Source organism: Ascidiella aspersa, chromosome 1 (assembly GCF_963924565.1).
Source record: "Ascidiella aspersa chromosome 1, kaAscAspe10.2, whole genome shotgun sequence".
NCBI classification, from domain to species: domain Eukaryota; kingdom Metazoa; phylum Chordata; class Ascidiacea; order Phlebobranchia; family Ascidiidae; genus Ascidiella; species Ascidiella aspersa.
The window spans coordinates 16,198,035-16,213,404 of NC_139447.1; the positions used below are offsets into that span (position 1 = coordinate 16,198,035).

At 37.3% G+C, this 15,370-nt stretch overlaps 1 protein-coding gene across 4 annotated transcripts in view; it reads right to left on the bottom strand.

Annotated features, from left to right (window-relative positions):
• The window catches only part of LOC146168057 (dynein beta chain, ciliary-like), a 47,095-nt gene that overhangs the window by 12,935 nt on the left and 18,790 nt on the right, over nt 1-15,370 (bottom strand). For all 4 annotated transcript variants that reach the window (XM_083387392.1, XM_083387467.1, XM_083387313.1 and 1 more), the window contains exons 26-60: nt 15,203-15,319; nt 14,701-14,901; nt 13,887-14,039; nt 13,638-13,772; nt 13,357-13,479; nt 13,157-13,279; nt 12,815-13,039; nt 12,357-12,558; nt 11,587-11,716; nt 11,285-11,450; nt 10,390-10,497; nt 10,077-10,208; nt 9,830-9,990; nt 9,348-9,525; nt 9,142-9,225; nt 8,227-8,384; nt 7,796-8,027; nt 7,472-7,615; nt 7,248-7,376; nt 7,041-7,137; nt 6,735-6,898; nt 6,466-6,569; nt 6,210-6,362; nt 5,899-6,073; nt 5,607-5,780; nt 5,189-5,396; nt 4,872-5,037; nt 4,630-4,732; nt 3,953-4,192; nt 3,731-3,892; nt 1,506-1,699; nt 825-987; nt 691-765; nt 361-552; nt 82-243 (exon numbers count right to left, since the gene is read on the bottom strand). In XM_083387392.1, the coding sequence (XP_083243518.1) occupies nt 82-243; nt 361-552; nt 691-765; nt 825-987; nt 1,506-1,699; nt 3,731-3,892; nt 3,953-4,192; nt 4,630-4,732; nt 4,872-5,037; nt 5,189-5,396; nt 5,607-5,780; nt 5,899-6,073; nt 6,210-6,362; nt 6,466-6,569; nt 6,735-6,898; nt 7,041-7,137; nt 7,248-7,376; nt 7,472-7,615; nt 7,796-8,027; nt 8,227-8,384; nt 9,142-9,225; nt 9,348-9,525; nt 9,830-9,990; nt 10,077-10,208; nt 10,390-10,497; nt 11,285-11,450; nt 11,587-11,716; nt 12,357-12,558; nt 12,815-13,039; nt 13,157-13,279; nt 13,357-13,479; nt 13,638-13,772; nt 13,887-14,039; nt 14,701-14,901; nt 15,203-15,319 (5,433 nt within the window). The remainder of the gene's footprint in view (nt 1-81; nt 244-360; nt 553-690; nt 766-824; nt 988-1,505; nt 1,700-3,730; nt 3,893-3,952; nt 4,193-4,629; nt 4,733-4,871; nt 5,038-5,188; nt 5,397-5,606; nt 5,781-5,898; nt 6,074-6,209; nt 6,363-6,465; nt 6,570-6,734; nt 6,899-7,040; nt 7,138-7,247; nt 7,377-7,471; nt 7,616-7,795; nt 8,028-8,226; nt 8,385-9,141; nt 9,226-9,347; nt 9,526-9,829; nt 9,991-10,076; nt 10,209-10,389; nt 10,498-11,284; nt 11,451-11,586; nt 11,717-12,356; nt 12,559-12,814; nt 13,040-13,156; nt 13,280-13,356; nt 13,480-13,637; nt 13,773-13,886; nt 14,040-14,700; nt 14,902-15,202; nt 15,320-15,370) is intronic.

Below are 15,370 nucleotides of genomic sequence, written 5' to 3' on the forward strand. Positions count from 1 at the left end.
TTTGCATAACTTTACGTCTACAGCTTGACTAGATTTTATATTAATTTCAAAAATTTCGCGTTGCATTGTCAATAATCTTACTGAAATCGTTTCGATTTCCCCCAAGAACCGAAGACTGACAGATTCGAGAGCGTCCTGTGGCCATTCGTGAAACCAATCAATCGCAGTGCAGTTGACTACACCAGGGAACTTTCGGGCACGGACGCGTAGTGTGCTTCCCACGGGTGAAAAGCACAGCGCCACCTAACAATAAAAAAACAATATTTTATAAAACTTTTATTAAATAAATTTCTGCTGGCATTTTGTAAATCGTCTAGCTTTGTAGGTACGGTATTGTATTGCATTTCCAACTATACAAACCTTCAAATTACGACGACATCGTTCGATAAAAAATTTCCAACAAGTCTCTTTCGTGTCGACCAATCCAGCTCCTTTCACCTCATTCCTCACCCCGTTAATTATGTTCTCAATTTCGTCTTCAGGAAATAAGTCAGGAATTTCCCCAGTAGACAACATGTCATTGACCAACACCAGAAAACGTTCGTCTGCCACCTATTGGTATAAAGCAACGATAAAGTAATTGGTTACGTTTTTATATATGTGTTTGAGATAAAAAAAAATTAGTTAAAGTGTAAGAATTTGCCAAAAAAGGTTTTAAAGCTACTTATCTTGGTAATTTGTATAGGCTACCTGTGCATCCGTAAGAAGAAACAACACTCCAAGATTCTTGACGCCAGCTTTAACATACAAGGCACCAAGGTCAACCTATAAAAAAATCTGAAGTGTATAACAATTCTCACGCTATCGAACAAAATGTTACGCACCTTTAAATCTGGTATTCCGTATCCTTTCCTTAGGGTTATTTGGAAAACGTCTAAGTTACTGATAAATGCAGCCAAGCGTGACAAACTTTGCTTGCCCGAGCCACCGACGCCGACCAATAAAGCGTAACCACGTGGGCTCTCGAAAATTCGGTTGATACGACATCTGAGAGGGAAATATAACAATTTACTAGCTGAATATCTGCAAACGATTTATTAAACGTATTTTTATTTGGTTTGAACCAGTGGTTCTCAAATTTTGTGGCTTGTGGCTTTCTTTACACGACTTCTTCAATTAGTGTTCCCCCTTCTTACGTTTCAAAAATATGTCACTGAACGCCACAATGGAGAAGCCATTATGAAATTATGATGAAAAAACAAATATGAGTTTAACTGACGATTAATTGAAAAACATGTTCGTGGGGGACAAGGGAAACACTTGAGAAACCCATTTAGACGACCCCATTTTCACCATGTCGCCTATTTTATGCGACTTAAAATTAAATCCGACCTCTCTGTGATGTAGTCGTCCTGGCCAATGATAATAGCACAGTTACAATAATCAATAGTACACTAGAGTGAATTGAGGTTATTTAAATTTAAAATAATCGTTGTACTTTAGATTAGTAAAATGGCCTTCACAGAACTAATCTGTAGGGACACATTTTGCGCCTTGTTTCTTACACGTGTGACATGGCGTCCCCAAAGAGGACAAGGTTCATGACGGCGTTCATTTCGTTGTAGTTGTCGAGCGCTTCAGTGAGCAACTTATTAAGCGCGTCCCAAGTACTAATGGAAAAGTACTTTGGTTCGCCGATACCACTGGCAAAATGACAAAATATGTGCGGATCCGGCTTTATCACGTTCTCTGGCATGTCCTGAAAACAAACATAAAGTAAAGATTATTTAGACAAAAATTAGCAATACATCATACGTAACGATGTGATAAACCCAGGACATAATTTTTTTATTAACCAAACGTGTAACGCCACGTATTCCCCCTTAAAAGTGTGGTAAAGAAAACAGTTGAGCCACTTTAAACAATGTTTTCGCATTAGTTAGCACTTTAACGAATATATTATGGTATACAAAACATAAGTGAACTGGTTACGAGGATTTAACCAATTTACACGGACACATTGCATAGTGATCGGGGCTGCGGAGTCGGAGTCGGACTCGGGACTCGACGGAGTCGGTTTGTTTTGCCGGAGTCGGACTCGGGACTCGGGTAAGACCACGTAAAAATACCCGAGTCCCGAGTCCGACGTGCGCATGCGCAGTGTCAAATTTTAAAACTGTTAAGGCGGAAAAATGTAAGTTGTAAAAGTGTAATAGCTAATGGTGAAATATTTTTAACCATGTAATGCGGGTGGAACAATTATGACATTAATATGGGTGGATTGCAAAAAATCCACCTTCATTTAGTTGCGTAAATGGGTAAAATACAGGCTGTACAGTAGGGCTACCATATTTTCAGCACCTTAAAAGAGGACATTTTCTTGCCTGCAAGTAAAACGAAAGTAGAATTGTTACGAAAAACGTGCCATATCCAAGTATTGCATTCAGCTTGAAAATTAACACGTCCTTTTCTGAAACACGGATACTTCTGGCGTAGCTCATCAGTAAATAGATTTTTCTTTTTCAGCATTATAATGTATAGCTTATATTTTTCTTTATTGTTGTCTAAATTTAAAGAAAGCGTCTGCTGAGAACCACCTGATGCCATAGACAAGTGGTTCTTAATCTTTTTCAGCCGTGCCCCCCTTGGTAATTTTTCCATGCCTTGCGCCCCCCCCCCCCCCCCCCCCCCCCCTCTCTACGAAAAGCACTTCGGCATTTTTAATTAAATATCACTGAGACAACTTGAAAATAGTGACGCGAAAAAAATTAGGTTTAATTGGCGCTAAACTGTAAATTCAGGATGATTTTAGCATTGGACACACAATAAATTGCTCGTGCACGAGATGATTTTGACAAACGTGTCGTGAGGGCATTCACTCCACAGTTGTAAGGCTGCGATGTCAGCGCAAAAATTAAACTTTGCGTTATCGTGTTTCAAAAGATGTGATAACACACAACAACAGCAGCAATATTGCAAAAACATTATCGATTTGCGCGAAAAAGTTTGAGTCCCTGTTGCTAGCCTGTTATCCAATTAAATAAAACATGGATAAAAAATAGTTCGAACGGTGGATGAATTTTATCGTTTATCTATAAGTTGGCAAAATTTTAAATAGGGCCGTTATACCTTCAATGATATGAAAACATGCAGTGGCACTCAAATAGACTTTGTGCTGAAAGAAGTTCCAAGTAGAAAAGATACGCGAATTTTTTTCGCAGAAAAAAAAAATTTCGCGAAACATTTTTTGCCGTTTTAATGTTGAAGTTGAAAAAACAGAGTTTATACAGCGCTGTAGGAGTGGTGTACAACACAGCGAAACCATTGGAATCATTGCAAAAATCAAATATTAACTAAGAGCTAGCGCAAAAAAAAAGTATGAGCAACTAATTCAAAATGCGAAAAAAGCGGACATTTTGACATTTTTGAGCGTCCTCGGAGGATCATTCAGTTTTCTTGAGGAAAGAGGACAAATCCTCCTAAAAGAGGACATATGGCAGGCCTACTGTAGAGTCAGAGCTGGACTCGGGACTCGACAAAATCTTACATTTGGCCGGAGCCGGACTCGGGACTCGGGAGTCGGACTCGGGTTTATTTTTTTGGCCGGAGTCGGACTCGGGTTTTTTTTAACCGACTCCGCAGCCCTGATAGTGATACGCAATAGTTATGACAGACCCACGGCATGATGGATTGGTTCGTTTTCTTTAACCACGAAAAGTTCAGGTATATTTTGCCAAATATCGCGCTTATTGCAGTTGTAATTGAACATTACTGCAAAAAAATAGGAAACCTCAAAAAACTTTTTGGCGATGTCAGTAGATATGTCGTCGAAGTTTTCCATGTCTTTATCATCAATCAGTTTATCTTTGTATACTCGGCACGCCTCGTGCAACCAAAGCTTGACACAATCGCCCATAGTTTTAATGGCTTCAGGCATCGCGTATAGAATTCCCTGAAAGAAAACGACATTTTTTTTTTTTATCACCAATTGAAATGAAACGTAATCACTCACCTGAAAGATGTTGGAGAGATCTCGCAAGTTAAAGACGTAATGGAATTTGATAGCTGTGGGTAAGAAAACCTGGCTGATGCGCAGATGCAGAGCCAGGGCAGCATCCACTAACGTTCCTGCATGCTTTTGAATGGCCATGGCGAACTTGTTGATTTTAAGATGCTGAGAATAGATGCTGCTGTAGATTGTTTTTAGCGCCTCCTTTCCTGGAAAGCTGAGTGCGAATACGCAGAAGTGGCGCTAAAAAGTAGTAAATATATTGTGTTTAGAATTCTTTGGTTAAGAAGGTGGTAAGTACAATGGCATCTCGCGTTGATAACCATACCTTTAGCATGTTGAAAAATATTTAGTTTCGAAGTAGGTTTAGGAAAAGTAAATCATGTCGTATTTTACAAATGCAAACAAGTAGTTCAGGATGGTTTGAATAATTTAACACAGAATATTAGCGCACAGGTTACCGATAGTAATTTTTCTCGGTATGTGGGATTCCGTGTGCCATTCTTAAATAGAACTTTAACATTGTTGTTAATAAGAAGAGTGTCAGATGGGATGTAAACCTGGTTAACTTTTCACTAATTATTGCGCACCATAAATCCATTCTTCGTCAATTCCGAGTTGTTACAAGACATTAGTTTTCTTAAGGTATCAAAAAGTGGAACATTACGTTACATACATACCTGCAGTCGAGAGCTGATGGTGAATGAACCGGATGTTGGATTCATGCACGCCACATATTGTACATTGTGAATTTCTTTTAACGAAAGCTTCTGACGATCATACCTAAAAGTTGATAGCTATACGATACCAGAGTGCTTTTTAAGCTAAATCACGTTCTGTTTATAGGAAACTTTGTCTTATAGTACATAAACATTTATTTATAAGTATGAAAATAACTAAAGGTACAATACGAGCTACGTACCAATGCTTGTAATCCATATGCTGCCTTATTAGTGTGTGAGGTTGCACAGTGCCATATTTGTCTACTTCAGGCATGTTGATGTCATCAATAAAGTAGATTAGCTTCTTTGTACCGGGAGGACCGTAGTTTCTTCCTGCTTTTTTCTCAAGGGGCTTCTCAAGAACAGCTTTGTAAGTAGAATAACTGATTTAATGTGCAGCAACAAATCAATGTTAAAATTCAAAATGTTAAAAAGTGAATGCCAATAACAACATGTTGCTAGTTAGTAGCAGCCAAAAGTATATAAATATAACAAAAAAATACGAAAGTTCACTTACTTTGTAACATTTGTGAGGTTGTGTAGTAGTTAAAGGGCACGTTTGCCACCACGAAGTATTCTTCGTCCAAACTAGCCAGTTTATTGTTGACCAAAACTGACTTTCCGGTTCCGGCAGTGCCAACCAGCATAACTGGTCGAAGTTTGGCCATCAGCAAGTCCATGAAGTATTTCACGCGAATGGTTTCGCTGTTGTGTACCAAAACCGCCTGAAAGTTGCAACGTTTTGTTGTCTTGTTTTTAAAGCACCTTTTAATTATAATTTGGGGTAGTGCGAGTTAGTCTTAAGGAAGGTAGGTATACCTTGGATTTTCGAATACCTCTTAAAGTGGCAAATGCAACATAAATGCTTTTTATTTAATATTAAATTGATGTTTTAATTATAAAGCCTATTTTTTGTTCAAAAAGCTTTAAATTACCTGCAAAGGAATTTCTTGGTCAAGCTCAAACGGAGGAATAAGATCGGACCAATGCTGGAATTTCTTGGTCCCTGGATCAATGTAGTAATCGAACACTGTATCGTGACTAGGAAACTTGATGGTTTTGAACTCGGTTGTCCACCACTTGCTAAATTCTACTCGATGGTCAACAAGCTGCAAATGAAAAAATGAATTCAATTTTGTTTTTATTACCTGTTACGAGTTTTGATTAAGCCATACGTTTTAAACCGTTTTAAATTCATTTAGCAGGACCTGGTTTGTTGCAATTTACCTGGTCTTGGAACATTGCACCACCAAAGGCCCACACACAAGCGAAGACGAAGTAAAGTTCGTACAAGTCCTTGGGACAATCGGGAGGAGTGTTCTCAGGTGTCAGCATCACTTCCAACAAGTAGCACAACATCTGGATCATACTTTGTTCCGGGATTGGGATGATCGTTTTAAACCTAAATAAGAGAAAACAATTTAGTTTATTCTTCTGCTTCTATTGTCCGCCCGACGATTTGTTTTCCTCATTTTCGTGTCGATATACATATTAGTTGTATAATAGGTATGTTAACACATTTGACTGTCAGCGCTCACCTAAATTTGAGTGCATCCAATATGGGAGGCACATATTTGTCAAACAGAATTGTGAGGTTGGCTCTCTCAGATTGAACCTCACGACCGTCGATCCAACTGGACACTGGAGGATTCCAACCCAAATCCGCAGGATTTACGAACAAGATACCGGCTCTGCAAATAATTTTCTTTTAAATAAGATTTTTATTAGTTCATATCGTATTTAGTGGCTTAAAGTAAACAATTAGGGGAAAAAATAATGCTGATATGAATATACCTTGATACTGTTGCTGGCGTGGCTGCTTTTAAATGACTGATTTCAAACAGCATTCTCATCGTTGGCGTTAATGGAATTCTTTCATTACTGGCGAGCGTGAGAACCTACAACAAGATAAAGTCACTTTAACTTTTGTTGGTGTCAGTTTTAAAAATAATAAGTGACTAAACTGCTATCATAAGTAACTTAACATTTAAAAACAAGTTAAATGTCGACGAGTTTAAGATTTTAAACAATGGTTTAGTTCAGTAGTTGTGTTCGATGCCAACCTTATTGTCATCCATGACAGTGTTGAGCGATTCAATCCACATTGGATCAATATCGCCATCAAGTACAATCCATTTTGGGCCGTCATGTTGCACGTTTGACAAATCTCGCATTATGGTGGAAAAAAGTCCATCTTTCCATTCACGGGTGGCCGGGTTAATAACACCTTTAAAATGCAAAAAGCACTACTTGTTTACTTAGTCAATAAAACAAAATATTTATACATAGTTTAAAATCTATAAATAGCTATTTTTCGTTGTTTTAAAACTGACCAAAGATGTCCACTCTTTTACTAAAATATTATTTACCGTAAAGTTCGTTGTTTGTAACTGCCTTTGGATTTATGTCTACCCACATCGGCTTGCGTTTTTGAATCTGGTAGGTTTTGTTTAAGGATTTCAAGATCTAAAAGAGAAACAAGTTTTTTTAAAACGACCTACATCAATCAGATATATTGAATTTTGAGACATTACTTTAGGGGGAGTCAATTTAAAAAATTAATTTGAATGACCGACCTGTGACTTTCCTGTGCCAGCGTTTCCGATTACGAACACCGAGTGACGAACACCAAGCAACTCCTCGAGTTGGACAATTTTAAGTAGAAAGTTGTCTTCTGGTTGCAATTTAAGTTGCAGAATAGATTCCTGAAAGAAAAAGTATTTTTTAAACCTTGTAATAAATCAATAAAAAACAGTTTCGTTTCATTTTCCAGCAGTTCGGTGGATTCAAGATTGCTTACCCTAACTTGCTTTTCAAAGTCGGGGTCGCGTTTCCTAGGTACATCCAATGCCGGGAAAAGATCTCCAATGAGACCCATAAATACTGGCAAATCGTCAGTGACAATCTTTGGGATGTTGAAATCACGCAAAGCTCTCATCAGAACCTAAATTAAACACAGGCTACATTACACAACTGAAAAAATATAGTTGTATAGCAAATAATCAATTAATGTCTTGCAATTTGGCGGTGGACAACAGTATTCTATTCCGTTTTTTTAATGCAAATTATTTTATATCCGTGTTTTTATATGTTTAAACAAATCCATTTTAGCATGAAACAACACCTGGTCTTCAGCTCGTCCGGGGTCGCTACGCTTGAGTGCACCTGCAACCACTAACACGGACTTGATTGCCCTCAGTCCCCAATCGTAGTGATCTTGCTTAGAGAGGAGTTCTCGGCACAGCGTGTAAAGCGTGATAAACTTGCGAGCAAGCAACCGATTGTCGATGAAACCCTCGGCCACCAACATGATCTCGCAAATCATGGCGAAGTCGGGAACAACCATAGCACATGGCCTGTCGCCAAACCACATTTTAGATTAAAAATTTAATGATTAAAATATATATTTTGAGCCTTTGTTAAACTAATGTAATTTTAAATTTTATATGTAGGAATGGAATTTCTAAAATGTAACATTAAACTATCTGCGGGGCAAGGGTGAACGCTTATTTTTTCGATCTTTTTGGATTACAGAAGACTTATGACGTCACACACCTGAAGAGTGCTTTTAAATTTTCAGGGAGTTCTGTGCGACCAGCATAACCAGGGTTCATGGTGATGAAGAGTCCGACAGTGGGCACAAGTCGTATCTCTTCGCCAAGAAAGTCAAACCTCTCGCGTTTCTCGCGAATGGCGTCCTGAATTGTCTTTACCTGTTTTGCAGAAAGTCAGTAATTGCCAAAAAAAGGTTTTTATTGATTCTGCAAGAAACTAACTCATAAAAGTCCCAGAAAAAAATGTGATTTAATAATAACTTCGTCCGTACTAAAATTTAAAACGGTTATAAAACCTTGAGGTTAGTCTCTTATTAAATAGTATACTGAGTGTAACAAAACATTCTACTGGATCAAAGCGATGCGTCATTAACAAAAAAATGCTTTGTGTCAGGTTAATTTTGCAGTTTAACGTATAGGCACTCCGGAGTGGATACATAAGGAAACTGAAGCCTACAACCAAAAAAACATTAATTTGATTACTAGGTGATACAATTCGTGACGACGCTATGACGTCAAATGTTTTAATTATTTAAACCAAAGTAAAATAAACATTCTTTATAACTGTAATCCTAATTACTCAAACTGATGATACATTATGATGTTTCGGTAATGTTAATTTTTAACATTGAATAAAAGCATTGGTAATTAATAAATTAATTTAATTAATTTTACATATAGTTAAAACTCTGACGATGTTCTCGTCATAAATCAACAAGAAACCTTCTGTTGAAACTTGTATGATTTTATCTTTTTGCTAGCTTTTCACAACATAATAAAAGGTTATGCAATTAAATGTCAATATTGAATTTGTCTGCGGTCAGGGATACACTTACACCTTCATATAAGCCATAATTGGTGAACAATAATAAATCTTCGGTTTTTAGATTTTATAATAGTTATAAAACGCAATTACCTGCACAGCGACGACAGATAACACCTCAACCGAAATTCGGTTAAACTCGTCAAAGCACCCCCAAGCTCCAGTCTGGGCAAGACCCTAAATGGTAAACAAGAGAATTTTAACGCTTTGTATAAGGTAACACAAAGATAATAATTATATCCAAGCCTATTTTTAACTATACAAAAGTAAAAACGACTAATGCTATGTTTGTTGGCTACCTTGTAGATGTTTCCGATCGACTTGTAGTCCATCTGTTCGGAGCAATTGAAAACATACACCATGATTCCCAAAGCTCGACCCAGATCCTTTGTGGTTTCTGTCTTACCGGTTCCAGCTGGCCCGGCAGGGGCCCCACTCATGGTTAGATGAAGAGACTGAGTCAAGGTGATGTAACACCTAGAATGTAAACCGTATTTTAACCAATATATATATATAATATATATTATATATATATTACTACTTTAAAAACACAACTAAGAAAAAAACGCATAATAATGAAACAATTAAAGGGTGTCATTTTGCTATTAAGTTCCAGTATGAATTGTTTGGTACACAGCACTTGCATTTTCACGGGATGGATAAATAATGGATATTTGTCAAAAAATTATAATTTTTTTATTTTGGAAAAGAATTCCGTTTTTAAATCCTTTAAAGAATTGGTTCTAAAGATATTTTGATATAACATAAAGCTCTAACAAACCTGTCAGTGAGTGGAGTGATGACAAGCCGGGGAGTACAACCAAGGTACTCGTACGAATAGCGAAACTGCGCGTCACAAATGTTGCCAAAGCCGTGATTCACTTTGTCGTCCCATCGTAGCCGGAGTTGTGAAAGCCAGAGAAATGCCTGCGCGCTGTCAATCTACAAAAATAAGGAAAAACTTAACAGCTTTCCTTTAGTGACATAATCGTTTTTTATTTGGGACAATATGGCGACTTATTACTTGCCTTTTGGTCGATTAACTTTCCGACAACGTCCTTAGCGTGCACGTCGATTGTGCAGATCGTCATGACGTTTTGACGATCTCTGGAGTTAAGGTCCCGGATCAGTAGACCGATTAAGGTGTTTAACTGATTAATCTGTAAATGCACAACGATAGTAGGTTGGTAATACAGTATACATATATATACAGGCATTTCTATCATTTTTGTATAGGAATAAAAAAATAAGTTGATATAATTATTTGACTATTGACACTGAATAGGACAATGGATACTGTAATCCGCGTATTGATATGAAATGCTATAGTGATTCAAAGACCTGTTTTTTGTAGTAATCTTTCATCGCGTTTTCGTAGCCTTCTTCGAGCCTGGAAAAAGCGATATTGACTTCAGTGGTCCACCAAATTTGAGTCCCAAGAAGAGCAACCTGCATTGTAATAATTTTAACAGAAGGTCAACATTTAAAATGCACAAAATAACAAAAATAGGATCGTGCTTGCGGGATAAAAAATGAGTTTTCTTTAAATAGCTGTGATTTCTTGATACTGGCCTGGTCGCGCATGACGGACAGAAAAAGTCACACCGAGTACGTTAGCCAGATTTGTGTTTAATGTAGCGCACAAATTGACAGACATAGTTGCACCAGCACCACTAAGCGCAACAAGCTACAAGAATGTCGAATTCAAAATCCAAGCAAATAGCGTAAACATTGGAGTAACCTTGGCTAAACGGGCTCGGTGTTTGATGCGTTTTAGGTCATAAAAAGCCGGAAAGGTATACGTTAACATATTGTAGGTTGTTTCGCAGGATGAATGCAATTGCACAACAATGCCTTATTATTGATATGTTAATGCAGGTGTTATTAAACTTTTTTTACCGCGGACTCCTAATTTGTTTTTTTGCTTCGCGTGGACCACAGTAGGCAAAACATTTTCAGATATCACGTTATAAATTGACGTCACACTACAAATAGACTTTTGAAATCTGCGTATTTCGGTCAAAAAATGTGAGAGGTAAATGGAGTCTAAAAACATTCAGTGCAAAACCGTTGAATTAAAGTCTTTTCTTTGAAAAACTCATGACTTCTTAAATATACACTAATATTTCCTTTAGGCCTTCATGGACCCCCTAAAACTTGTTCACGGACCCCAAGGGGTCCATCGACCCCAGTTTACTAACCCCTGTTTTAATGTATGTCGTAAAGTATGTCTAACCTGGGCAGGATAGTCAAATATCCACTGTTCACGCGGTTTTTCTTCATAAGTCACAACACCTTCGGTCATCTGCTGACGGACGGTTGACCTCATAATCTCCATTAAGCGGTAAAGCCAAGTTTCGACAGGACCAACACATTCGCACGGTACATCAAAGTCGACATATCTTTTAATTTAAATATTTTTTACTGAAATTTCTTCTTCTATTATCATGTTAAAACGATATTAAAACTACCCGAAAGGATTTTTGTATGAAATTAGTTTCACAGCAAATTGAGAATAAGTGCAATTTTTATACATACTCGCTCTCTTTACTGAACATTCCAAGGGCAGTCTTGGTTGGATTTCCGTCGGAATCCGGCTTAAATTTGAGCTTGGCCATATTATCAAACAACTTGGCGAGATGGCGCGAAACAGCGACAGGATTTGTGCCTAAGAAACATGTTTATCATCAAAAACTAATTAAATACACACTTTGTAGTTAAACAGCTAAGTTTTGTTAATATAAACAATAAAGTCTTACACAGTTGTAAAAAAACGAGCTAGACAATATTTGATAAAATGGGAAAGCAAGTTGACTGCTTCGCCTAAAAAAGGAACAAAGTTATTCTTTTTAACATACACAGTAGGGTATAAACCAGGGTACGGTAATCTACGGCCCGGACTGCCAATGTAAAGCATGCGGCCCGCCACACCTTACAAACGGGCATGAGGCCATTCCTCATATTTTGCAATTTTTTCGGGCTTGGTTTAAACGCTTTGCAACTTTCTTATTTAGTAAGGCCCATTTTCAATTGAAAATATAATCGTAGGTCCGCCCGAAATAAACAGTTGCTGTAAAAACAGCTTAGAAACTACACGTTTTAACAACAAACTTTTCAATTATATTTTATTACGGCCCACCGACTTGGGCTTTCCCCCGCGACTAAACTTGCTCCCTCCACTCATGGTTTAAACAATTAGAAAGATAAGCATGTTTTATCTTCTTGGAAACGTTCCTAATGTAAGACCAGGTGGCATGTCTGTCGATATCCCTTGTGTAATAAACTAGATATGCCGAATCGAAACACACCGTTGGATAAAATGTCCAGCAGATCGGCAGAAGAAACGAAATAAAAGCGCGGGAAGGCGAGACGCTTTGTATCCAAATATTCCGCTAAGGCTTTTTCGCACATGGCAAGACGTTTCTGAAGATCTTCCAGTCGGTCGTAAAGTCCTGCTTTGTTCGTAGCGGTAACCACATTTGGGGTCGATTCCATCCACGCTACTAACTCCTGTAATGCATGTAAAGGTCACTTAAATTATATTTTGTGTTAGGCGTATATTTTATCAACAGATATTTTATGAAGAACTGACACAAAATTCCGTCAAAGTGTTTATTTATTTATTTTCCGTCAAAGTATTTATTTAGTTATTTCTAATTAAACAGATATAGTAGCCTACTATATATCACAGTTTACAAGAGTAGCATTCCTGTTAACCCTATTTTGTATAGGTTGTACTCACACAAACACCAAAACAACTACATACCTTGAAGTCAATATCGATTCCCTCAAAACGCTTCGAATCTTCTGGAAGTTGGGATCGGATGTCCTCGGAGCCGATAAAGATCGCCTCTAGGTATGACCAGGTCCTCTGCACCTCAAACCATATGGAGATGACCGAGTCAGCCGTGGAGAGCCTTTTCTGCCACCCAGACACTTGGTCCAGGAAATAGGCGATATATTTGGAGGTCATTAGGTTTTGAAGTTGTACCTACATAACAGAAATAAATCCCCGTTTATTTATAAATACAATAAAAAATTGCGATAAAAATTGTAGTTAAATTTTTTTTTCAGTTATTTAAACCAACTGTGCACTGGCATGCCGTACCTGGTTCTCTTCAAGGGTTTCGATAAGTTCTTCATCTGATTGCAAAAGAGGAATTTTCGTACGCGTGTGAGGTTCATATTTAAACTCCATTGTGCTCCAAATTACGTCCAACTCTTTTAAAATCTGGAAAAAGAAAAAGATGACATAAAGGATATCATACATAAATCATTAAACAGAAGAAAACAAGAAAATAGGTTTACCTTTTCCATGCCCATTTCTTTCACAGCTTTGTCTACAATTCCCCGAACTTCATCTTCAAAATTATGTAGGTTAAGTTTAAGCAGATCGGCCAAAGTCGTGTCGTCGTCCATCACAAACTTAACCTAAAATTAATAAAAAATAGAACTTTCATTAAAGGCTACTTAAAACATTTTTGGGATCGTTTTTCATTCAAATTAGAAAATGACTGTAGTCAATCTTATACATATTATAGCTATTTTTGAAGAATGTGCGCCTAGGGGCAAGACTGTAATTTCCTCACCTTAGTGGCCTGCATAAGTTGCTGCCAATGACGTTCGCGAATCGCTGGGTTTTGAAGCTCACTGACAGCGCGAAGTGAAGTTAGCATATTTTTCACCAATGAATCAAGTCCTCCGAACGAATCCCAGGCTCTCATCTGACCAAAAATAACATATGTTTCTCTTAGACAGGACAAATAATAACTAATAGTTTGGGTAGACCAGCTAGCTGATCGTATTATGTTAGTATATACATTTCATACATGTAATACCTCCTTATCGAGAGCCCTTATGTCTTTTGCAAACTTTTTACAGTCAAGTTCCATTTGCTCCACGTTGATGCTCGCCCATTTTGTTGTCTTCCAGTCCTCGATGCTGGTTTTAACCAGTGTAATCATATCCCACAAACATTTCAGCAGGACAACCTTTGAAACATCAGTCATTATTATGTACTCTAAATCAGGGGTGTCAAAGTAACGGTCCTCGGGACCATCAAGAGCGCCAGTTCAAAAACTTTTTTAAACTTTATCATGCGCTTAAATTGTTTTGCATGTTCTGTGCGAATCAAGCTGTTTTTCATTTGTACTTCAAAATCACGTGAATTTTCAACACGCCAATTATATTATCGCATTTGCTTTTTTTAAGACTATTGCCATGTGCTACAAATCAAATCTAAATAATTATTATAAACTTGACCAGTTTGCCTGTGTAAAATTAAAAAAAAATGGGTGCGCCAAACTTGTGGTATCCGACAATGCATTCCACTATATTTTATTTATTTTTATGAATGCTACAAAAATATCTGTTTGCATATCTACACTATAAATTAAGCTACAGTAAGTTCCTATACTTGAATTTAATTGATTATAAAACCGGTTTTTGATTCTTAGTTTTAATGGTGCGTACCCAAAAATAAGTCATGCGACTCACGGTAAGATTGAGTTTGACACTCCTGGTCCACATCAAACGTAAAATACTTTAAATGAAGTTGTTGGTTATATTTTTATATGCATTTATGGTCAGCCATACTTCATACATGAATTATTTAAACAATAAAAAAAATTCTTTTTAAAAGGTAAATTTTACCTCCTTACGACACTGCTTCATTTGTTTGAAGTCAGGAGCATTAATTTCAAAGATGGCGGCCGCGTCGTAAAGTTTTTTCATCTCGTCTTCCATAGCCATAATCTCCTCGTGACAGCGATCCAGCAGTTGGTAGGGCCGGTCAGACGCAAAGCGGAACGGGGCATCCTTACGGAAACGCTCACGAAACTCGTGTTGCTGGACCTACAGATGTTTAGAGTAACACAATGTTTAGCAAAGATTAATTGGTTCACTCAGCAAAAATGTAAAGATACATAAAAATGTTCTTATTTTTGCTAAAAAGGCAACACTTAACTTTAAAATTTTAGTTGCACAAAGTAAGACATTGCTGAACTTTAGGTTCAGCGATAACTGTTAAATGTTCTGATTTTTCTTGAACCAGAGTGTTTCCGGAAATTATTTTACAATTAAATTTGAAATAAATTGCATTCCGACACTAAATAATACCATTTTCTCAAATATATGGGTTATGTATTAAACGTACATCAAAAGTGCTACATTTCCTTCTGAGAATCGCAACTTCGTTGGATTGCAAAGGAGCAACTGCTTGCTTGACAGTTGCTGCAGTTTTCTTGGTATTGTTCCATTTCTCAGGTAACTCCTACTCCAAACATAACAATAGAACTTCACGTGACAAGCATTTATTCAAACT